Below are 26,315 nucleotides of genomic sequence, written 5' to 3' on the forward strand. Positions count from 1 at the left end.
TGTTTTTCCTGCAGCTGGGCGGGCCCCATCTTGCTAGGCCTGCTTCAGTGCTTAAGATTTCACAGACCTCAGAATTGCTAGTAGCCAAGTGAGTTAAGTGATTGGCTTGACAGGGTGACTGCTGAGGCAGTAACATTATAACCCTGTGCCTGACAGACTGCAGCAGCGCCTGTAAACAGGGTCACATGACTAGCCACGTGGAGCTGTACATAAAGGGAGGGGGGGAGCACTGTTGTGCAAGACATTCACAAAGGCTGGGAAATGTGTGCTGGGAAAATAAAGAAGCAAGACAAAAACAGCCCAGTATGAAACAGAAACCGAACAGCAGAGGTATTGTGGCTCCCAGGGTGTTCTAGTGACAGAGAGCTGTGTGCATTTCCAATATTTCACACATTTGGAATGTGAGAAATTGTGCTTGTATGGTATTAGAATTGTAGCTCTCACACAGCATGGCGATATGTATAAGGTAAAGTATCTGTATGCCATTGATGTCTCTACTGAACTACTCTGCTTTTAAATAATGTTTAATAATCATTTTACTATATGGTGTATAACACATGCTGCTGTAATATTATATATATATATATATATATATATATATATATATATATATATATATATGGGCCAGCATCCACTCCTCTGTCCGAGAACATCAAGACTGCCCCCGGGACTACCCCCCAAACTGAGCAGGGAACTGAGGGGCGTGCGCACCAGGACCAGAATTTGCTGGGTCATTTCCATTGGACATTAGTGTGCACCCCACATTCTCACACCCACCCGCATAATGTTAGTGCAGTTTTCCTGCAAATGTGTTTCTCATACATCCTAGAGGATGCTGGGGACTCCAAAAGGACCATGGGGTATAGACGGATCCGCAGGAGCCTGGGCACACTATAAAGACTTAAACTGGGTGTGAACTGGCTCCTCCCTCTATGCCCCTCCTCCAGACTTCAGTTAGACTTTGTGCCCAGGAGTGATGGGTCACACACTAGGGGAGCTCTCCTGAGTTTCTCTAAAGACTTTATTGTTAGGTTTTTTATTTTCAGGCAGACCTGCTGGCTACAGGCTCCCTGCATCGTGGGAGAGAGGGGAGAGAAGCAGGACCCACTTCTTCTTAGTTTAAAGGCTCTGCTCCTCGGCTACTGGACACCATAAGCTCCAGAGGGTTCGATCACTTGGTGCGCCTAGCTGCTTGTTCCCGGAGCCACGCCGTCAATCCCCTCACAAAAGCCGGAAGAAAGAAGCCGGGTGAGTATTGGAAGAAAAGAAGACTTCAGTGACGGCAGAAGACTTCAGTAACGGAGGTAACAGCAGCAGTAGGGCTGCGCTCCATGCTCCCACACACCAACGTCTCTGGCAGGGTGCAGGGCGCTGGGGGGGAGCGCCCTGGGGGCATGTTGCTGACGGTCTATAATGCTGGCAGGGGACATATTACGGTGCCTGGGCACTGCGTATGTTCACCCCGCCAGCGTGTGGCAGGGGGGAGAGACAGCGGTAGCGCTGCGCTCCCACGCTTTCCATCACCTGCAGGGCGCTGGGGGGGGGGGGGGAGCGCCCTGGGCAGCATATAATAAAATCTGTAATATCACTGGCGGGGTGACATACTTCGGTGCCCACCCCCAGGCCCAGCGACAGGGGGGGTCAAAGGGGACAACCTTCCCGGGCCCCGAGCTTCAGGGGGGGCCCATCACTTGCTTGGTCTGGTTGGTCTTCGCTTTGTTGCCTTCATTATGCTTGCGGCATGCCTCTCTGCCGCCCCGTCCCTGTCTGACGATCTGCTGCCGCTGAAGAGCCGGGCAGCAGAGCAGCAAACACAGGCTACACTGACTGTGTGAGTCAGGGCTCCTTATAGCAGCTGCCCGCAGCACTACCTCTGTCCAACCCTGCTCCCTACGTGCCTGGATGGCACCCTCACAGCCTGTCATACTGTATACTATGTCAAGGTACTGCCATATTATTCTATATAAATGTGTGTATGGTGAGTTCTATGTGTGTGTGTGTGTGTATATATATATATATATATATATATATATATATATATAATGCAAAAAATGTCCCTGGCACTCCGGACTTCCGTTCACCTTGCTCCGGTGCCCTCCCCTCAGATCTGCATCTGTGTATATGGTCCTTGTATGCCGCCCATACAAGGACCATATATATATATATATATATATATATATATATACATACACACACAGAGTAAAAACCACAGCACTCACCGCACCAGAAGCGGGGCACAGCTATGCACTTACCACTCACAGGGTGGGGTGCATGTAACACTGCACTCTCCACCACAGAAGCGGGGTACACAGCTGTACTTACCACTCACAGGGCGGGGTGCATGTAGCCCATGACCACATCGCTCTAATAAATACAAACAGAGAACCCAGCACTCACCAAAGTAAACTCACTTATCCTCAACAATTCAACTAAACCCCCATCATTTATTTATTGAATTGTTGAGGATAAGTGAGTTTACTTTGGTGAGTGCTGGGTTCTCTGTTTGTATTTATTAGAGCGATGTGGTCATGGGCTTCATGCACCCCGCCCTGTGAGTGGTAAGTACAGCTGTGTACCCCGCTTCTGTGGTGGAGAGTGCAGTGTTACATGCACCCCACCCTGTGAGTGGTAAGTGCATAGCTGTGCCCCGCTTCTGGTGCGGTGAGTGCTGTGGTTTTTACTCTGTGTGTATATGAAGGGGTTAATCTATGGTTAGCTCTTATTAACCGTGGCCACTAGCTTTCTCATGCACCCCTGTGTGGACTTTATTATCCTGAACCTGTCTCAGCTGTTTTTTAGCAATCATCTTTGAGCCAGTGCAATAGGTGACTAGTGTGCCTTTAAAAGCCATAAAGTCTGTGGCAGGTACACATTACATCTAGCAGGCAGATGATGCAGCAGTGTGGTAGTCAGGTTTTAAGACTCTGTGATAGTGTAGGACCTGTATGAAGGTGGGGTACCTTGAATCGGTATACAGGCTTCCGTGCATTGGCCAATCCACCAACTAAACCCCCATCATTTATTTATTGAATTGTTGAGGATATAAAGCTTTAGGATTAGGTGGTGTGTACTGGCTCCTCCCCCTATGACCCCCCTCCAAGCCTCAGTTAGGATACTGTGCCCGGACGAGCGTACACAATAAGGAAGGATATTGAATCCCGGGTAAGACTCATACCAGCCACACCAATCACACCGTATAACTTGTGATCTGAACCCAGTTAACAGTATGACAAACGTAGGAGCCTCTGAACAGACGGCTCACAACAATAACAACCCGAATTTGTTTGTAACAATAACTATGTACAAGTATTGCAGACAATCCGCACTTGGGATGGGCGCCCAGCATCCACTACGGACTACGAGAAATAGAATTATCGGTAAGTAAATTCTTATTTTCTCTAACGTCCTAAGTGGATGCTGGGGACTCCGTCAGGACCATGGGGATTATACCAAAGCTCCCAAACGGGCGGGAGAGTGCGGATGACTCTGCAGCACCGAATAAGAGAACTCAAGGTCCTCCTCAGCCAGGGTATCAAATTTGTAGAATTTTGCAAACGTGTTTGCCCCTGACCAAGTAGCAGCTCGGCAGAGTTGTAATGCCGAGACCCCCCGGGCAGCCGCCCAGGATGAGCCCACTTTCCTTGTGGAATGGGCCTTGACAGATTTAGGTTGTGGCAAGCCTGCCACAGAATGTGCAAGTTGAATTGTGCTACAAATCCAACGAGCAATCGTCTGCTTAGAAGCAGGAGCACCCATCTTGTTGGGTGCATACAATATAAACAGTGAGTCAGACTTTCTGACTCCCGCCGTTCTAGAAATATATATTTTCAATGCCCGGACCACGTCCAACAACTTGGAATCCTCCAAATCGTTAGTAGCCGCAGGCACCACAATAGGCTGGTTCAGGTGAAACGCTGACACCACCTTAGGCAGAAAATGAGGACGCGTCCGCAGTTCTGCCCTGTCCGTATGGAAAATCAGATATGGGCTCTTATATGATAAAGCCGCCAATTCTGATACTCTCCTGGCTGAAGCCAGGGCCAGTAGCATGGTTACTTTCCATGTAAGATACTTCAACTCCACCGATTTGAGCGGCTCAAACCAATGGGATTTGAGAAAATCCAAGACTACATTAAGATCCCACGGTGCCACTGGGGGCACAACCGGGGGCTGTATATGTAGTACTCCTTTTACAAAAGTCTGGACTTCAGGAACTGAAGCCAATTCTTTCTGGAAGAAAATCGACAGGGCCGAAATTTGAACCTTAATGGACCCCAATTTGAGGCCCATAGACAATCCTGTTTGCAGGAAATGTAGGAATCGACCCAGTTGAAATTCCTCCGTGGGGGCCTTCCTGGCCTCACACCACGCAACATATTTTCTCCAAATGCGGTGATAATGTTGTGCAGTCACCTCCTTCCTGGCTTTTACCAGTGTAGGAATGACCTCTTCCGGAATGCCTTTTTCCCTTAGAATTCGGCGTTCAACCGCCATGCCGTCAAACGCAGCCGCGGTAAGTCTTTGAATAGACACGGTCCCTGCTGAAGCAGGTCCCGTCTTAGAGGTAGAGGCCACGGATCCTCCGTGAGCATCTCTTGAAGTTCCGGGTACCAAGTTCTTCTTGGCCAATCCGGAGCCACTAGTATCGTTCTTACTCCCTTTTGCCGTATAATTCTCAGTACTTTTGGTATGAGAGGCAGAGGAGGGAACACATACACTGACTGGAACACCCACGGTGTTACCAGAGCGTCCACAGCTATTGCCTGAGGGTCTCTTGACCTGGCGCAATACCTGTCCAGTTTTTTGTTGAGGCGGGACGCCATCATATCCACCATTGGTTTTTCCCAACGGTTCACAATCAAGTGGAAGACTTCTGGATGAAGTCCCCACTCTCCCGGGTGTAGATCGTGTCTGCTGAGGAAGTCTGCTTCCCAGTTGTCCACTCCCGGAATGAATACTGCTGACAGTGCTATCACATGATCTTCCGCCCAGCGAAGAATCCTTGCAGCTTCTGCCATTGCTGTCCTGCTTCTTGTGCCGCCCTGCTCGGACGGGCACAAAAACCTAACTGAGGCTTGGAGGGGGGTCATAGGGGGAGGAGCCAGTACACACCACCTAATCCTAAAGCTTTATTTTTGTGCCCTGTCTCCTGCGGAGCCGCTATTCCCCATGGTCCTGACGGAGTCCCCAGCATCCACTTAGGACGTTAGAGAAATATATATATATATATATATATATATATATATTTCTCTAAGTCCAACAGTGTGGAGGTGCACTCGTCGAGTTCAAACAGTCTGCAACTTCATTTTGTTCACAACAGCTTTATTTCAGTAGATATTCGGCTCTTTAGGTCAAGAGCCGAATATCTACTGAAATAAAGCTGTTGTGAACAAAATGAAGTTGCAGACTGTTTGAACTTGACGAGTGCACCTCCACACTGTTGGACTCTTGTTTAAATATTGTGGGTCCACCCTTACAGGGAGATCCCCACTAGGGAGCACCTCATTGTTGTCTATTTTTCCGATGTGAGTGCAGGAACACACATGATAGATAGATATATATATATATATATATATATATCACTGCGTGGTAACTGGCACTCACAGAATCCTTATCCATATAACTTATCCAGGTGCCCTCACATGCTGGTAAACCAGCAATATATACAAGCAAACAGGTGCGGCACTCCGGAAAAAATGATAAATTCAAGATAGTTGCATATCAACGTTTCGGTTTATTACCGTCTTCAGGATAAAAAACAAACAAACAATGTCTTACCTTAAATTGCTAACTCACCCAGTGAACAGCAGGCAGTGTCTGACGCGTGTCCACGGCCGCCGCCGGACCGGAAGCGAGTCGCAGTCCACGTCAGAGATACCCACATTAGCATATCCGCACATCAGCTGTACGGCACATGCTTGTGACATCACCATCACCATGACAACCAAGTATACACAACATTACCGCTGGAAAATAAAACAACAGAATAGCGTATTGCAAGTTTAAAGAAAGAATGTCGGCACACAGGTCGGCAATTAGAGCAGCCATTAACAGCGGTAAAAGCGAACAGCCTGTGGCCCGACACTTCTTTTTGAATAAACACAGTATTGCAAGTTTAAAGTATAGAATGATCGACCACATCCCACCTCTACGTCGGGGTGGCGATCGTAACCGACTGCTACTCAAACGTGAGACAGAATGGATACATAGACTCGATACAGTTAGTCCTCGTGGACTGAATGAAACAATCACATGGTCTATGTACCTATGATTTCTTGTGAAAATACTTGTCTCTCATTATGATGCACATTGATTATATTATTGTTTATTTTTATTAGCTATATCTTATTGGCATTAATTACGTAGGATTAAATTCTGCCTTTTGACCAATCATATGATCTATATATTCACGAATGTCTATGTAAACACCTTTTTTGGTTGTTTTGTAACATCTTTTTGATTGAATATCCTGTTATTTTTACCTGCATTAATCATGCACTGATACACTTTGCATAATAGATTACAATACGCTATTCTGTTGTTTTATTTTCCAGCGGTAATGTTGTGTATACTTGGTTGTCATGGTGATGGTGATGTCACAAGCATGTGCCGTACAGCTGATGTGCGGATATGCTAATGTGGGTATCTCTGACGTGGACTGCGACTCGCTTCCGGTCCGGCGGCGGCCGTGGACACGCGTCAGACACTGCCTGCTGTTCACTGGGTGAGTTAGCAATTTAAGGTAAGACATTGTTTGTTTGGAAATTCAGGAATGAGTAGAGACCTCAATTCTTCTGTAATAGTGGATGCTGTTGTTGCTTCACTGATGATATGTTCCAGTTCTTTTTTGAAAATCATACTGGGATCAGAGTCCAATTTACCGTAAGTATCCAAATCACTGAGTTGTCTTAAAATTTCAGCTCGATAGTCGGAAAGGTCTTGTAATACTATTGCCCCGCCTTTATCTGCGGGGCGAATAATGAGATCCTTATTGGAGGATAGTGTTTTAATAGCATGACGTTCCAAACTAGTGAGGTTAGGGTGATGAACCTCATTCTTTCTTTGCAATTGATATACATCATCTTCCAGTAATCTCATGAACGTTTTGATTGAAGCGTTTAAAGAGACAGGTTCAAAAGTTGATTTTGTAGCAAATTGCTTCATTTGTGTTGGAATAACCCATTTATCGTTTCCGCGAACACATTCTTTGTTCCCAAAAAATTCTCTAAGCTTCAGTTTCCTCTGTAATTTGTATTTATCAATTTGCCACTGATGTGTGTTAAATGGACATGTAGGTATATATGAAAGTCCTTTTTGTAGGAGGCTGTGTTCTGATTGAGACAATTCATATGAGGAGAGATTGTAGATCACTTCCTTCGCTGTACTGGTGGTCTTCTGCCACGTCCTTTGTCTGCGGCATTGTCCTCCTCGTCTTGTTGGTCTGTGGCCTGGGTGGCATATTTCCTGCGTGTGGTTACCGCTAAAGGGATGAAGTGTTTTTGTCGTCGCCCAGCAGGTTTTTTGTTTGAATCACTGGCATCACTAGATTGCTCTTGTGAAGAAGCCGTATCGTATGTCGATTTCGGATATCGGCGGTTGCGTTGGAAATTCCGTCTTGTATTATTGCCATCATTGCCTCCAGTAAGCCACCTATATACTTTGTGGTATTCATAATCATTGTCAACTTTCTGGGCTTTCTCCTTTTTGAATTTAATGAGATCGCGTTTGTAAGTGGAGATTTGGTTCTCCAGTTTCGCCATCCAATCTGTGTCTGTATCGACACTAAGTGTGGACAGGTGAATTTTCTCAAACGAATCTATCTTCTCCTTAATTGATGTTAGTTCTTTATTGGATTGGTCAATTACCAAAATGATTAGATCATAAGAACATTTATTCAATATTCCTGTCCATTTTTTACAGAAGGCAGGATCGTATCGGCCGATCGTTGGACAGTTCCTTATCCTAAAACCTCTCGGAATTTTTTTGGATCTGTAATAATCACTCAAGGTTATGGAGTGATAGTAGAAATCAAGTTCTTTCTTTTTGAGTCGTAATAAGTCCCTGTAAATGATGTCGGTGCTGGTGGCCTCAGGGCTGTCTTTGAGGCAATCTTTCTGTAATATGCCATCGATCTCTACATCAGAAAAGCCAAATGTGTCCCCAATCGGGTATAATGCCGGATTGAAAGGTACATCATCGTTAAATTCAGCCATCTATCTTATCGCAGATATCTGCGTGTAATATTCAATTACCATGCACGGTAATCCTGCACTGATATTCTCTGTGTTTTAAGAGAAAGCAATAAATGCCAGAGTGCTGATGTGTACAGTGTTCCAGATAAAAACAATCACAGAATGTGAGCGAAATCCATATATTTGGGCAATATAGCAAGTCCCATCAAAAAGCGGAGGGTGCCACGTTAAGAAGGTTTCCAATGGAGTAATTGGGCTTCCTTCTAAATATCACTGCATCTTCGATGTAAGATCATAGATCACATTCCACCCTTGACAAGAGGAGGTGACCGTCAAAAACTTCTGACCAAGTGTGAATCCAAATGGATATTTCTATTGGGAGCGCTAGCACCTGACAATGCTAAATTCCTTTGTCGTATAATCAACCCTTTATGAAGCTAAGAACACTGTACGCTGTTTACTTAAGAAATACCGTAATGATACGCTATTTGCGTAACGATCGCTCAGCCGTAGGCGAGACGCTCAAGCGTCACGTTCGCTCACGGCCCAGTGATCACAGGACACATTATTGGTTATGTCTAGGGGAAAAGATTCGCTGTAACGTAGCATACGCTAGAGAACATGAGGAGGTCACCAGCGGTGCAGACGCTCACAACACTATACCTTTATTGTTAAAACCTTATACCGATGAAATACACAGAATACCTTAATGTGAGTACAGGGTGTAAGTGCAACCTTGTGTAACCTGACTACCTACAAAGCTGCTTGAGCGTCACCGAAGCTCAAGTGAACACTTAACACTATAGTAAATACACAGATACTGGTTTAGGTTTCCAAAGCCTATTAACTGTATTATATCTAATATACTTGTAAAAGGGGGATAACAGTACATATGATACGCTACAATATAACAGAGACCTCCTAACCACAGAACTAAACAATAAATACAAAAAGACAATACTACACTGACCTAAATGCAATACAGTACAATACTATAATACTATGAGAGATATAAGAGAAAAGAGGAGAGAGAGAGAGAGAGAGAGAGAGAGAGAGAGAGAGAGAGAGAGAGACGGAGAGACGGAGAGAGATGAGAGAAATTGGCTCACAATAACATTAAAAAACAATATGGTTGCAGCGAAGCTTACACATGTGAGGAACAATCGCTGCGCAGTTAATAAATGCTGAGAATCTTTGTTTAGAAAGTACTTGAGCTTACCCATGCTGCCTGTCCCTATATACACAACACCCAGCTACACAATCGTCCCTACAATGCCGCATGGGGCAGAAGCTAGACTCCATTTTATTCCAAAATGTCCAAGCCTCAAAACAATGCATATGTTCTGATTTTACAATTCCAAACAATCTAAATCACCTTTCACAATGTAATCCAACTTCCTAGAACCATCTCATAATTTCACATCCCAAACAACTTCAGTATCTCTATAACCAGAGCATATGAGTTATCACAAGACCAGACCACCAGGTACTCACAAGTATCAGCCTGCCATTGCTACCAACACATATTCAAAAGTACTGCATGGTGGTATTTATGATTAACAAGATCCCAGCTACCATCACAGATTCCACAGGGCACCAACACAAACACCCAACAATCATACAACCAAGTTACAATATCCTATTTAAACCAGAAAGCAATCTATCTGTTTCCTTATCTAGCCATGTGAAGTTCAATACTTAGCCTTTGGGAAGGAATTCTGTCCTGGGGATGTAGCCGCCATGCTGCTTGATGCTAGCTTAGTTCTGAGTGAGTGAGTCAGCCCTGTGATCTCCAGTGGGTATATCATACCTGCATTCCAGCTGTGGGGGTGTGTCAACCACAAGAAGTGTGTGTCCCTCCCAGCATGTGAGCCAGCTGCATCAGTGGCCTTGGTTATGTAACACAATGGGTGATGACCAACACATTCCTGTCTAGTGAGAAGCTATTGTTTGGCGAATACAAACCCAGAATCCTGTCTGGGTTTTGTTCTATATTCATGATGTCCACTTTCAGTTGAGACAATGACATCTCAGCCCTCATTCTCCTGTATACAAATCCAGCCCCATTTGTAAACACAGGTGTTGGCCTTCCTCATTGAGTCTCAAAAGCTCAGTGTAATTACAGACTATTGTACTCCGTCTGCGGGAAAGATACTGATTTGGAGTACAATTGATCTTCAATTACTATTCCTGTGTTTACCTTATGCATGTGTAGGTATGAGGCCCTCTTAACATGCAAACTATTGTTTGGGGGATCCCTGAGGTCAAAGAGACATTTGAGACCTACTGATGCCTGTCTCCAACTGTTCAGATGCATGACTAAGTAAGGACAAATAAATAAATGGACATAACTTCTTATGTCCATAACTATTCGCACGAGCGATTAATCTGCTCCAAACCAACACCGGAATATTGCTATTTAAATACTCTTCCGATGGGTACCAAACACTGCTGTATGACCCCTGTTAGATCCTTCGCACAATACAAAGAGGGATTCCTCCGTTCAGGGACATTCTATATTAACCAAACTTTCAGAATCTATCAAAGGGACCATAATCTATAAACTACATTAATTGTGAACATTTGTAACGAATGAGTCGCACGCTACGATCACATAAACTCTACCGTAAATGCGCATACCGCGCCTGCGTGTGCACGCTATTGCGGGTATGCGCCTCCACGGGAGAGCGTACGCACGCGCAGCACGGACCAGTGTGCGGTGCAAATATGGCAGTGTGCATTGAGACATTTTTCTGACTTCGACAGTCTACCCTTTGGCAGTCAATAATAACTGCCACAAAATATTTAAGGAGAAAAATGTAAGTCAGGGGTTAATTGATTTCCATGGTGGGGTAAGGAAGAAGAGAGGAGTAGGTGTGAAAAGGGTATGACCTAGTGAGAAAGCAGAAGCATGTGTGTATGAGTCCATGTTTGGAGGGTCATGTATCATTGTGCCGTACGTGTGGTAAATCAAGCTTCGAGGTATTGCGAAGTATACATTTGAATTCCTTCTTATCCCGTACTAAGGGTCTGTGGATGGGCTGTCAAACTCTACCGAGCTCATTTCGGCTTTCAGTTGTAACAAAATGGGGATGCACATTTTAGTTGATGATACATGAATGGGGGAGGTATGTGGTTGCTGATATCTGTGCCTGTATTCCCTATCGACTATGTGTGTCATTACCTGAGGGTTGTAGAGATGAAGATAAAGAACACTTATGGAAAATGCAATGATATTCTATGTCAGGGAAATGTACATTCGTCGATTGAGGTCTTGATTGGTGTCGGTTGATTGGAGTCTTCTTCTTTGTGCTTTTGCTCATAAATCGTGAGTAAAGCAAACAACGTCCATGGATTTACAAAAAAAAATGTTGGGCTAGCGTGATTTTAAAGTTCCTAGGGAAACTGGGGTACCCATGGCATTGTCCATCAAAATCTTGTATATCAGGTCGTCTGCTCTTCTTCTTTCCATCTTTCCGTTGTCGGCCCCTTGGCTCATCAAATCCTTCGTCTACGTGGGTCTTTGTACCTCGGAGGAAAACATAGAAATGGGTGAAAGACGGACCGTATACTCATTACATCATTACGTCATGGTTTCTAACATTGGGTCGTAAATCAAATCCAGGTTAATTACAGTTTCCTCACTCCTCAAGCTCATCACTTTTGTACTTTGTTTGCACCTCATTAAAGCCTGCCCGCATCTAAATATCAATCCAATCGATATAATGACACCCAAGATACATAGTAGAAACTTTCCAACATCCATTATGACTCCTTGAGCCCAGTCTCCCAAACCGGAGAACCAATTTCGCGGGTTCAACCATGACACCCAACTAGTCAGCTCTTTACCTACAGCAGCAAGGGTGAGATTGTGTTTTCGACGAAATTCCCACTTTAATTGCAGAATATCGTCCATCTTTTGGTCTATGACCTCTACCGGATCCTCGGTGCTATTTGTGATATACGTGCAACACTTTATGCCGTACTGTGTTGCCAATGTAACACAATATCCGCCTGTTACTGCTGTAAGGTAATTAAGAACCATCCTATGCTGAACTAGTTCTGTTTTGTAAGCTTGAAGTTCTCTTCCAGTGTATCTAAACGTGTCATCATACATTTCAGTGATATTATCTAACAAATTGGCGAGTGCGGAAATGTATTTATAATTCATCACACCTCGAGCGGTGCGAGTGAAATCTAACGCTACCAGAACCTGAATCCCGGTGGATTCATGGATAAGATCAGAGGCCGGATGCTCTAATCTTTCTGACAGTTGTCTTTTAACTCGGTGTTCGTAATGAGTGTGAGTATAAGGAGCTTGGGCACCACGGTGTATGTCCTTCATTTTGTCATGTGTAACAGTCATCACTTCAGGCAATACTTTTCCAATATAACACAATCCTTCAGAGTTTGGGGCAAGCCACTTGTACGCCTTTCTCCCGCATATGAAATATGCATCATCGGGGAGAACATAAGGGACGGAGAAGGACATGACCATGTTACAAACCTTCCAGGTGAAATCTCCTGACCCTAATTCTTCCATCTGTCTAATGCACGTATCAGTTTGTACGATATGTGCACAGTATCCTGGTGATACCTCTCCAACTCTAGTAATCCTATTTCCTAAGGTATATCGATACCGAAAAGATTTTCCTCTACTGGCTATGTGGCGTACGAGCTCTGTATCTGTAGGCATTCTATCTGCTCTGTGTGAAAAGGTCATGGTTTGGTTGCTCCATGACACTTCCCAATTTCCCGGTTTTCTAGGATTGGAGATGTTAAAACATAAGAGGGACCTATCCACATGGTATTGGTGGAGCTTCAAACTAGGAGGGCTGGAGATATTAAACCTCCTGTCCACCGGTCTCCCACCCTTTAGCTCAAGTACCTCCCCTACCGTTAAAGGAAATGGTACTAGCCCTGATTTGCTGTGACCCTGAGGTACTTGAGAGCATACCCAACAATCTGTTTGGTTCAACACGTTACCCACTAAGGAGTGATAGTCACTCAATGGATGCCGGTCCATATGGATATTAAAACTAGATTGGCATTTCTTTGTTACAGAGCCTACAGATACAACTTTCTTTTTGAACTAACATTCCTTCACAGTTGTTTACAAATAACATGGTTGTTAGATCGTGCCCGGTACTCGCCTTTGCTTGGTGATTGGGTTGCTATTGGAAATTTACACCTCCGTCTCAGTCATCAGGACCTTTCTGGATCCTTTCTCGACCTCACTGGTACTCTCACCGAAACAGACTGCTCTGGTCAACATCATGGTCAACAGGAAAATCCATATCACAGTCTCTTGGGGCAAGTCCATCTTACAGGAGGAGAAAAGAAGAAATTTGTAAAGGGGGTATAAGAAAATCAGTTTGAGGGGGAGAGAACTCGTTACGATAATAAGTTCTCTCGTTTTGTTGTTCTTCTTGTTCTGCTGTCCTCTCAAAAGGTGCTGTCTCTCAGTCTTCCAAACGAACATTCTGGTGATGCAATATTCCTTCCTAACCGGCGATCTTTCTGTAAGGAGAAAAAAAAAAAATCTGGCATTACCATTGGTCCAACTGAGGGGTGACATACCATCTTTAAACCATGGAAACATGAGTGAGAAGAGAGAGAAAATAAAAAAAAAAAACAAAAGAGATAGAGAACAATTCATGTGCATATATACATTACATAACTCGACAATAACCATCAATAAGAAAAGAGAAACAAAGCATTTTTAAACATTGTAAGAAAACATTGTTAGCATTAGAAAAACATTGTCAGACTTATTAGGCTGTCATATCTATGTATCTACTGGTCTCCTTGAGCAGTCCCTCCCCACCAGCACTTGCATTACTCCACTGTCTGTATCTGGCCAGAATACATAGTGGCGGATAGGTCATGCTGGGGTTTGGTAGACTTCTGCAAGGACCAAGTGGGTATGCAATGTGTGAATTCTTACCAATACTCGTCAGAGATGGGGATAGAGAGTGAGAAAAGAGAAAAAGATTTTCACGAATACATTTACAACTTTTCACCCGGTCATTCCTGTGTCTTCAGGGAATGACCTCCCACTTCATTAACCGTTACCTCAGGCTTACCATCAGTCCTAATGATCACCTTTCCTGACCACATATCATGGGTGTGGCCCAAAATTCTTCCTATGTGATCCCTGCTTGTAATTTGGTGTGTCATAACTTTTGCTCATTTTCATGTCTAGGGGGTTGGTATGCCTTCTGTGAATCTTTGATCATACAGTTAGATCTTTCCTAGGATCTGGGTAATCAGACATGATTGATCTCAATTCTGTCCGGGACCAGGGATGGCGCATTGCACTGTCCTTGACGGGAATGGTTCCCTGATCATCAGTCTTCCCATTGGGGACTGTGATCACCCTGACAGGACTAAACTCAATCACATCACCTTGTTTTGGTCTTACAATATGGGGTACATTTGTTTGTGCGTGATATAAAACATTGTACGTACCTGTGGACACGACCTCACCTGACCCTCCGTTAGGGGGTTTGATTATTGCCTTTACCAATTTGGTCGCGTCCACCTGGATGTCTTGTAGGATGGCTTCTGGAAGAGGTGCCGACATCGTTCTGGGCTCACTTTCTTGTTTGTATTCCTGAGGAAAGTTTAACATGGGGTGCGACTTGCATGGGTTAATAGTTGTACATTCAACAGTATTACAATAATCATTGTTACATTTATTACACTTATTCTTATAATCTATATTACAGTTGCTAAGAGCGTTTTTATTGTTCCACCTTTGTGCTTTTCTCTCCGCAATCAACTCCTCTCCTGCTGCCATATCTCTCCTCTCAAGATAAGAGTCAGAAAAGTCAATAGACTCTTTTTGTAATTCACTTTCCTGTTGCCATAACTGTAAACAATCATCATGTTTAACTCGTTGTTTCCAGGATTTTATGAGACTGATCCTTTGCCTTAAATTATGCAACACCTCTGAGTCAAAACTACCTATCCCGGGAAATGGTGCCTTATCCCCCGCAGTCATTCGTGTCCATTCATCACAAAAGGTCTCAGTGTGGGGACCATATTTCCCCCACATTACTAACCGAGCAGACCCTCGGTGTCTGCAAGCCTCTGGAGTCTGAATCCTGACCTCCGACCGTCTCTGTGTTGTGCACTTGGCTGCCATTGTGGACCTTTTTAACACAGAAAAACTTCCTAAAATGCACCAAACACAGAACTTCGTTGGAAATCCTTAAAGCTCTTCCACTGAACTTCTTCTGCTCCGGGTATCCCCGTTCCGCCTTCTAGCAGACACGTGTAGCCGTTGCAGGCCCTATCTCTAGAGATTTTCCTGAGAAAATTCCCTTCCTTTTTCTTTACACAAATCACGCTTGCATGTGCTCCCTACAACACGTATGAGGGCAAGATTTACGCATGGATATACGACCTCATATCACGTTGCGTTATTGGTCACACATACAACCGTGCGGTCCAATCGTACCACTTATAGACACTTGTTGCCCATAAATGGTAGGATCATTGGAGTCTCCCTACTGTGCTCCAAAACAGCCAGAGCGTAATACAACGAAAACTTTATCACACTCTGTTGCACGTTTTCACTCAGATCGTGCTCATCACGTTCCACATAGATCACACAGATCACAAAGTCCACAAAGCGGAATTCAATACCGTTTTATCACATAGATCACAAAGTCCACAAAGCGGGATTCAATACACTCATACCGTTTTCAACCCACTATCATTCTTATAGTTTTCTGATCAGAAAAATCATTTCCCGTAGTCTGATAGCTCTCCCCAGAGGCGTTACAGTAAAGTAAGGTATTTAAACTAAATTTTGGAAACTGAACAAATGTGTGCTATTGTCTTGTGGCTTCTGTATCGCCTTACTATAAGCGATATTTCACTATATAAACGCTTACCAAACACCACACAGTATCTTCTATGCTGTGTGCTTGTTTTTTCTCAGCACGTTATCAATGCAAATGGCAAACAGGAAGGTGAGATGTGAAACTTACACAGATAAAAATGCAATTCTAAATTTAATCTAATAACATACATTGATGTAAGCACACGCATATGAAATTACATATAAGTACCAATCACTATTACTTATGATTGACTATGATATAGATTAAATAAATGCATAAAAAAAAACTCATTAAATGATGATTTCTTTTTGACAGTGGATGGCTGATTGTTTCCTGAGTCAACTGAAAACCAGCCGCTCAGAAAAAAAAAAAAAAAATTTGACCTTCCCAAAATGGCCGCTGCTCCTCCCCCTTCCACCTCCATGAGGGTCACACAAAATGGTGGACAGACCATGCAGCCTCTTGTCACAAAGAAAGTCATCATTCAAAACTCCTAAAGTTATTCTAGGCCTGAGTGTGTAGTTGGCACCAAATTGAAATAAAAACCAGATTTTCAAAGACAATAGCGTACTGTTCTTACCTCCGGTTACCGGGTTCCTTCAGCACTCTTTATCTAAGCGAAGCAGACGCTTATCCCGTCAGCACTGTGAGACAACCTCCCACCCTTTGCTGGAGGGATAATGTCTGCTGATCTACCTAGTGCAGATATGAGAAGTATAGGACGAGCCCGCAATTGACAATGCTAAATTCCTTTGTCGTATAATCAACCCTTTATGAAGCTAAGAACACTGTACGCTGTTTACTTAAGAAATACCGTAATGATACGCTATTTGCGTAACGATCGCTCAGCCGTAGGCGAGACGCTCAAGCGTCACGTTCGCTCACGGCCCAGTGATCACAGGACACATTATTGGTTATGTCTAGGGGAAAAGATTCGCTGTAACGTAGCATACGCTAGAGAACATGAGGAGGTCACCAGCGGTGCAGACGCTCACAACACTATACCTTTATTGTTAAAACCTTATACCGATGAAATACACAGAATACCTTAATGTGAGTACAGGGTGTAAGTGCAACCTTGTGTAACCTGACTACCTACAAAGCTGCTTGAGCGTCACCGAAGCTCAAGTGAACACTTAACACTATAGTAAATACACAGATACTGGTTTAGGTTTCCAAAGCCTATTAACTGTATTATATCTAATATACTTGTAAAAGGGGGATAACAGTACATATGATACGCTACAATATAACAGAGACCTCCTAACCACAGAACTAAACAATAAATACAAAAAGACAATACTACACTGACCTAAATGCAATACAGTACAATACTATAATACTATGAGAGATATAAGAGAAAAGAGGAGAGAGAGAGAGAGAGAGAGAGAGAGAGAGAGAGAGAGAGAGACGGAGAGACGGAGAGAGATGAGAGAAATTGGCTCACAATAACATTAAAAAACAATATGGTTGCAGCGAAGCTTACACATGTGAGGAACAATCGCTGCGCAGTTAATAAATGCTGAGAATCTTTGTTTAGAAAGTACTTGAGCTTACCCATGCTGCCTGTCCCTATATACACAACACCCAGCTACACAATCGTCCCTACAATGCCGCATGGGGCAGAAGCTAGACTCCATTTTATTCCAAAATGTCCAAGCCTCAAAACAATGCATATGTTCTGATTTTACAATTCCAAACAATCTAAATCACCTTTCACAATGTAATCCAACTTCCTAGAACCATCTCATAATTTCACATCCCAAACAACTTCAGTATCTCTATAACCAGAGCATATGAGTTATCACAAGACCAGACACCAGGTACTCACAAGTATCAGCCTGCCATTGCTACCAACACATATTCAAAAGTACTGCATGGTGGTATTTATGATTAACAAGATCCCAGCTACCATCACAGATTCCACAGGGCACCAACACAAACACCCAACAATCATACAACCAAGTTACAATATCCTATTTAAACCAGAAAGCAATCTATCTGTTTCCTTATCTAGCCATGTGAAGTTCAATACTTAGCCTTTGGGAAGGAATTCTGTCCTGGGGATGTAGCCGCCATGCTGCTTGATGCTAGCTTAGTTCTGAGTGAGTGAGTCAGCCCTGTGATCTCCAGTGGGTATATCATACCTGCATTCCAGCTGTGGGGGTGTGTCAACCACAAGAAGTGTGTGTCCCTCCCAGCATGTGAGCCAGCTGCATCAGTGGCCTTGGTTATGTAACACAATGGGTGATGACCAACACATTCCTGTCTAGTGAGAAGCTATTGTTTGGCGAATACAAACCCAGAATCCTGTCTGGGTTTTGTTCTATATTCATGATGTCCACTTTCAGTTGAGACAATGACATCTCAGCCCTCATTCTCCTGTATACAAATCCAGCCCCATTTGTAAACACAGGTGTTGGCCTTCCTCATTGAGTCTCAAAAGCTCAGTGTAATTACAGACTATTGTACTCCGTCTGCGGGAAAGATACTGATTTGGAGTACAATTGATCTTCAATTACTATTCCTGTGTTTACCTTATGCATGTGTAGGTATGAGGCCCTCTTAACATGCAAACTATTGTTTGGGGGATCCCTGAGGTCAAAGAGACATTTGAGACCTACTGATGCCTGTCTCCAACTGTTCAGATGCATGACTAAGTAAGGACAAATAAATAAATGGACATAACTTCTTATGTCCATAACTATTCGCACGAGCGATTAATCTGCTCCAAACCAACACCGGAATATTGCTATTTAAATACTCTTCCGATGGGTACCAAACACTGCTGTATGACCCCTGTTAGATCCTTCGCACAATACAAAGAGGGATTCCTCCGTTCAGGGACATTCTATATTAACCAAACTTTCAGAATCTATCAAAGGGACCATAATCTATAAACTACATTAATTGTGAACATTTGTAACGAATGAGTCGCACGCTACGATCACATAAACTCTACCGTAAATGCGCATACCGCGCCTGCGTGTGCACGCTATTGCGGGTATGCGCCTCCACGGGAGAGCGTACGCACGCGCAGCACGGACCAGTGTGCGGTGCAAATATGGCAGTGTGCATTGAGACATTTTTCTGACTTCGACACACCCAACGGACTAAATGAAAAATTCACCTGGAACACCTTTTTAACTTGAAATTAGCTTATCATAATACATAATAAATTAGCATGCATTTACTACTAAATATTTATAACATTATGATTACTAACTAGTGGTAGCTATATATAAATCACTTCAAGAATTAACTCTATATGCATGCAATTAACAGTAAATTTGACAGAGCTTTAGATCCCGTGATTTTAATTGCACCATTTACTTTTTCACATTAATGTTTCACGTTTTTTCAAGATCACACATAGATCACACATTCAAGCTATTGCACAAGTTGTTACAGCTTGATCATTATTTTGACATTTCAGGTTCTCCCGGCGTGACGGGTCCCGAGGCTTCGTCGGGTTGCCCAGCAACCATGACGTCACGAACGGAGCGACCAGCTGACGCACCCGGAAGCCGACGGCCCGGGACTCCGTGAGACACCGCACGCCACACACACCGATATATATTGCAGGTAAGCACCTTAAACACTGTTCAGTCAATTGTATTTTTTTTCTCACAATGCACAGCCTGATGAAAAGACCGCAATGGTCTTGAAACGTTGCTTTTGCACCATGCTGTAACCTTTCAATACAAAGTTTATTTTGAAAGACCTTGGAGTGCCGCCTGTTTTTCTTCCACCCAGTACCACATTGGTCAGTGGGAAGGATTCCTTTGTCTATATGCACAACGAGGAGGGCACCCGGGCATAATTATTTTATTCTTCATCCAGAGTGCTGGATAATACATTCCTATACTATTGAGGTACAGGCCAGTACCCCTAAGGATCAAGGCACCGGAACCGCATTAATTTTCCTGTTTTCCACACTGGAAACTATATCAAACAACTTGGACTCATACAATTGCTTTCAGTTTTTCCAGCTTACCATCGACACCATCGGTAATTTTTCCAGGTGATTTATATCAACTAGCATTAGGATCAACATTTATAACTACAGATCCACAAATGGCATGTAGTGAGGTCAAATCATTTATAGACCTCAAATCACATTTGGACGAAACTTTGACGCTCACACAGGAACATGCAGACACCATATTATTTGGTGCAGATCTACACCCTGTGCAAAATGTCCCCACAGTGGATGAAATATATAACATCATTTTGAAACTAAGAAATAAAGAAACGGATTATCTTCTACACGGAACATCTCTCTCCAATTATTTCCGAGCAAAAATGATACCACGAGGCTTTCGCATTAGAAACACCCCTACTATTGGCCGTAATAATGCAAACTTCTGCCACAAATGGATATCTATACTAAATAAATGCAGCTTCGATCTCATGCTGCTCGTGATCGAGGAGTCGGGCAGAATTCTCAAGGAAACGAAAGAAAAATTAAACACTGCTACCACCACATATAAGCCAATAATAGATGACAAAAAACATCAAACAATGTGGACAAAAATGGAGACACAATGTAACAATTACAGACAAGAGCTCCTGAAATTTAAAAATAAAAAACTCATCACTGTACAAACAGATTATGAGGAATTTAGAGTGTACAGATGGCTCAGTGGCACCGACTTCACCTCCGGCCGCTCCAGATCTCGCTCAAAAATATCTTGGAGAGACAAAAGAGATTCTAGAAACACCAACTTTCGACATCGCTCCCAATCAAACAGCGACAGCGATTTTCATATCAACGACTCCGATGACCCCACTAAAACACCCGAGATCCCTTTAGATCGAGCTTCAAGAACCAGGGCAGATCATCGGTCCACAGAAGAACCAGGAGAGGTGGTCAAAACCAAAGAATCTACCAAGCCGCCAATAAATACAAAAAAGAAGAAATAGTGTTTAACTTATCGTCTCATTCCTTAACTGCAGCACAATCAGCAGTCCTGAACAAGGGATTATCATTTATCCCCACGACATATTATAATCAACTCAATTGGAAAATAGATCTCTATGGACACCATAGGACGTTAAAAACTAAAGAATTTTTCCAGCATCAAACTACCTCCACTCAAGTGGACCCTAAACATCAACTAATATATAAAAGATCTTCCTTTGATCCGGCCTCCAATAACCCCTCCTTAAAAACCTACAACAGACTCTTGGATGACTCAGTGAGTAAATATCAAGGAGCAAAATCTAAAATTTGCTCCAATCTCACTAAACAAGAACATCAGGCACTCAACGAACTATCAGCCTTAAACAACATTATAATCCGCTCAGCGGACAAAGGAGGAGGCATTGTGCTGCAAGACACGGACATTTACATTAAAAACATAGACAAGTTATTATCGGACACAGTCACTTACAGCAAATTGTCCAATAATCCTACTGAAAAGTATAAAACACAATTGGACAATACTTTAAAACAAGCCTATGATACACAACAAATCAATAACAGAACATTTAAAGCATTAAGCACAGAATATCCCATCACTCCTATAATATATACGGTACCAAAACTTCACAAAGATGCCAGCAATCCACCCCCTCGCCCTATTATCTCAGCCAGAGGGTCATTGTTGCAGCCAGTGTCCAAATTCCTGGATGGCCTTATTCAACCACTTATCTCCAAACAATCTACCTTTTTGAAAGATACCACACAACTTTTACTTAAGTTACAAGCTCTAACGCAATTGCCAGAAAATACCATACTGTGTACATTAGACGTAAAAAGCTTATACACAGTAATCCCCCATCAAGAAGGACTCAAAGCCATGGAATTGTTTCTATACAAACACAAGTTCACAGAGATTCCCATTCCATTATTTCTAGAGTTGTTGAAAAGCACCCTGGTCAACAATTATTTCTTACATAATGGTCAATATTACATCCAGACCAAAGGCTGCGCCATGGGGTCCAACGTGGCCCCGTCTTTCGCAAACGTGTACATGTTTCAACAAGAACAAATCTTCTTCTCGGATCCAGAAATTTCACAATATATATCACTATACACAAGATATATCGATGATCTGCTGATAATATGGTCGGGTCCTTTACCAATCTTAACCTCATTAATCTCCAATATTAACCAGATGGATCACCCCATAAAATTTACACATCAGGTTAGTACATCTAGTATTAACTATCTAGATGTCACCATAAGCATCAAGGAGGGAAGACTGAAAACATCTTTATACACCAAAAGCACAGACCGGAATACCATGTTATTACACAGCAGCTGTCACCCACCGGCCTTGATCAAAGGGTTGCCACGATCACAAATGATCAGGGCAGCCCGTATTTCAAGTGATCCAGAAGATTTAGAACAAGCATTGTCACATATGGTGGACAAATTTGCTTCCAGAGGGTATCACCACAAGGAATTGACAGAAACGAAGAACAGAGTATTACAAATGCCACGAGAACAATTGTTGCAACCCACGAACAAACAAAGAAAAGAAGATAAGAGCAAGATACCGTTTGTGACAACCTTTAACACAGCCAGTGCAGTGATTCCACAAGCAACCAAGGCCCTTTGGCCCATTGTCACAGGCGACAAGGAGCTACCAATATTTAAAAACACTCGCATTATGCCCAGTTATAGAAGGGGCAGAAGTATACGTGATCGCTTAGTAAAAACCAATATCACTGCAAAAATGAATACTACACTCTTTGGCACAATCAAAAAACCAGGATGGTATAAATGCATATCGTGCACCACCTGTAAATATATGGAACCAGGAAACTCTTTTGCCAACCAGCAAACTGGACAATACAAAATAAAACACGTGGTAACGTGCACTACAGCCTTCATAGTGTACACTATCACGTGCCCTTGTGGTCTTATTTACGTAGGACAAACCATAAGAAATCTACGTGACCGTATGGCTCTTCATAGATCGGCGGTCAAGGCAGCACTGGAAGGAAAGAACATTGACCAACCTGTAGCAAGACATTACCGACAACAGGGACATCATCTGTCAGATCTTCGATGTAAGATCATAGATCACATTCCACCCTTGACAAGAGGAGGTGACCGTCAAAAACTTCTGACCAAGTGTGAATCCAAATGGATATTTCTATTGGGAGCGCTAGCACCCAACGGACTAAATGAAAAATTCACCTGGAACACCTTTTTAACTTGAAATTAGCTTATCATAATACATAATAAATTAGCATGCATTTACTACTAAATATTTATAACATTATGATTACTAACTAGTGGTAGCTATATATAAATCACTTCAAGAATTAACTCTATATGCATGCAATTAACAGTAAATTTGACAGAGCTTTAGATCCCGTGATTTTAATTGCACCATTTACTTTTTCACATTAATGTTTCACGTTTTTTCAAGATCACACATAGATCACACATTCAAGCTATTGCACAAGTTGTTACAGCTTGATCATTATTTTGACATTTTAGGTTCTCCCGGCGTGACGGGTCCCGAGGCTTCGTCGGGTTGCCCAGCAACCATGACGTCACGAACGGAGCGACCAGCTGACGCACCCGGAAGCCGACGGCCCGGGACTCCGTGAGACACCGCACGCCACACACACCGATATATATTGCAGGTAAGCACCTTAAACACTGTTCAGTCAATTGTATTTTTTTTCTCACAATGCACAGCCTGATGAAAAGACCGCAATGGTCTTGAAACGTTGCTTTTGCACCATGCTGTAACCTTTCAATACAAAGTTTATTTTGAAAGACCTTGGAGTGCCGCCTGTTTTTCTTCCACCCAGTACCACATTGGTCAGTGGGAAGGATTCCTTTGTCTATATATATATATATATATATATATATATATATATATAATAGACAGCGTGGGCCGCACAACACCGAGAATTTTCAAGAGGGTGCTCGGTCAGAAACTTTTCAATACGAATATCACCACATCATGAGGCTCCAGCTGGGGCTATGTTGTGGATGAGACCAGCACTCCAAAATAGTCAAACAGTTTGTGCCATTTATTGTGCAAATTCAGCAATAATGTACCATCACAAGCGGGTTTGTCTGTGCAAATTCAGCTGTTTTGTAAACATCATTCAGATATATTCAAAGTATCTCACATATCCTGTTAGTGCTGGGGATCCAAATCCTACCCAGCCTGATCTCCCAACAGCTGTTTCGGCTATCGCCGTCGTCAGGGGAGTGTTACCGCCAGTCTGCTACCCTTGTCACTTTATAACCCCTAAATAATTAAAAACCCGTGCTCACCTGTTTCCGTATTCTTCATTATCCCCGCCAGCTGGAGCCGAAAGGCGCGTCCGTCCCGCCGCCCAGACACCCCGGCGCTCAGTGCTGATGTCATCCGGCTCAGTCCCCTGTTGCCGGGCCACTCCCACTGTTTAGCTCCGTCGCCTCGGTAACAGAGAACACTGTCATGCCGTGCCACCCCTTCGTGACGCAAGTCCAGTGTTCCCCGCCCTTTTGACGAACGGAGGCAAGCTCATTGGTCCGCCTTTACAAGGGATCCGCCTTTAGTGACGTCAGTCCCCCGCCTCCTCGTATCTAGGCAACAGAGCCCCAGCGCCTGGCGACACCTTCAGCGGGGATTTAGAAAAGAAGAATAGCGGAAACATAGTAGTATCTGCATCCATGAAAATCTAAATATTGAACAATATGTTTCCCTCAAAAATAACTATATACACCATATGGCCAGAATTATTGAATACCCTGTTCATATCAAGTGTTTGGCTGAATATTGGTAATCTATAATCCAATCACTATATATCATCAGTCATACATTGTATCTCATGAAATGGGATTTACTGTCCCCACTATTTGACCATCATGTTATCCCATATAGACAACACTCCCGACCATATCGGTAAATAGGTATACATTATATCTTATGTGGAGAAGGTATCCGCTCAAGGAATTCAGCTACCTTGAACAGCAGGCCTGATCCAGACCCATATTGTTTACAAAAAACAAGACAAAATTAATTCCTCATTTAACCCCGCTGGGGCCATTGCATTCAATTGGTAGATCCACCGACTCTCTTGTTTCAGTAACAACTTGTTACGATCACCGCCTCTCCTGAGCGGTGGTATATGGTCCAGCGGCATACACTTAAAGTCCTTTAATTTGTGTCCACAACTCGCAAAATGTCTGGCTACCGGTGGTGTGTTAGTTTCCACTGATTGAAGAGCTTTTTTAATTGAAGACCGATGCATGGAAATTCGTTCTTTTAGCATGCGAATCGTTTTGCCCACATAGATCTTTTTACATGGACATACAATGATGTAGGTCACATATCGGGTTTCACATGTCATCCTGTGTCTCAACACATATTTATCACCCATTGATGGGTGTATAAATTCGTTCCCCGTCAGCATAAAAGTGCAGTTAGCACAACTGCCACATTTAAAGGCTCCCTTTTGCAAGCTGAGCCAGTTGCTATTAGACACCGTTCCAGGACTGACATCTGAATGTGAGATACGTTCCTTCAGATTCCTACTCCTCTTATAGCTGAAGAGGGGTGTATTGGCGCAGAATCTATTTAAGGACGGGTCAGTCTGGACTATGTGCCAATGATTGAGTATCGATTTCTTGACCAAACCCGATGTGATGGCATAGGTGCTTGTGAATACCAGCCGCTCAGCTTCTCCTTGTTTGATCTTTGGGATCAATAGATCCTCCCGTTTCAGTCCCAAACATTTGGTCACAGCCTCTTTTACCTCCACCGGATTATATCCACGGTCAATGAACTTCTGCCCCATATTCGCCAGAGCCTCCGGCAGTTTGGTTCGATCCGATGTGATGCGAGTCACCCTTAATAGCTGTGAATAGGGAAGTCCCTTTTTTAAAGGTTGTGGATGAAAACTGGACGCCATAAGGAGCGTATTTTTATCGGTTGGTTTTCTGAAAATGTTGGTGGTAAAACATCCCTTCTCAATCCCCACCATAACATCAAGAAACTCCATGTTCACCCGACTAAAACGATAAGTAAATCTAATCGAATCAGGCCTGCTGTTCAACTTCTCTACAAATTCTACAAGAGTTTTTTCACCACCAGTCCACAGCATGAAGAGATCATCAATAAATCTAACATAAAAAATTATGTGATTTGAAAAAATTGAATCATTCATGATCTTTTCCTGTTCATAATCATACATAAATAAATTTGCGTACGACGGGGCCATGTTAGACCCCATCGCCGTTCCGTGTAACTGTAAATAAAAAGAATTATTAAACAAAAAATAATTTTTGTGCAAAATAACTTCAATT

The 26,315-nt window shown here is 43.1% G+C and overlaps 1 protein-coding gene across 3 annotated transcripts in view; it reads left to right on the top strand.

The window, feature by feature from the left end:
* The first annotated feature begins 223 nt into the window (after positions 1 to 223).
* The window catches only part of MOSPD1 (motile sperm domain containing 1), a 136,881-nt gene continuing 110,789 nt past the window's right edge, over positions 224 to 26,315 (top strand). Inside the window, exon 1 of one of the 3 annotated variants that reach the window (XM_063937457.1) lies at positions 224 to 330. In XM_063937457.1, the coding sequence (XP_063793527.1) occupies positions 306 to 330 (25 nt within the window). In that variant the 5' untranslated portion in view covers positions 224 to 305. Of the gene's footprint in view, positions 331 to 362; positions 467 to 26,315 lie in introns of those variants that run through there. The other 2 variants (XM_063937458.1, XM_063937460.1) reach the window with 2 other exon arrangements.

The sequence above is a fragment of the Pseudophryne corroboree genome, chromosome 8, assembly GCF_028390025.1.
Source record: "Pseudophryne corroboree isolate aPseCor3 chromosome 8, aPseCor3.hap2, whole genome shotgun sequence".
In the NCBI taxonomy this organism is placed as follows: Eukaryota; Metazoa; Chordata; class Amphibia; order Anura; family Myobatrachidae; genus Pseudophryne; species Pseudophryne corroboree.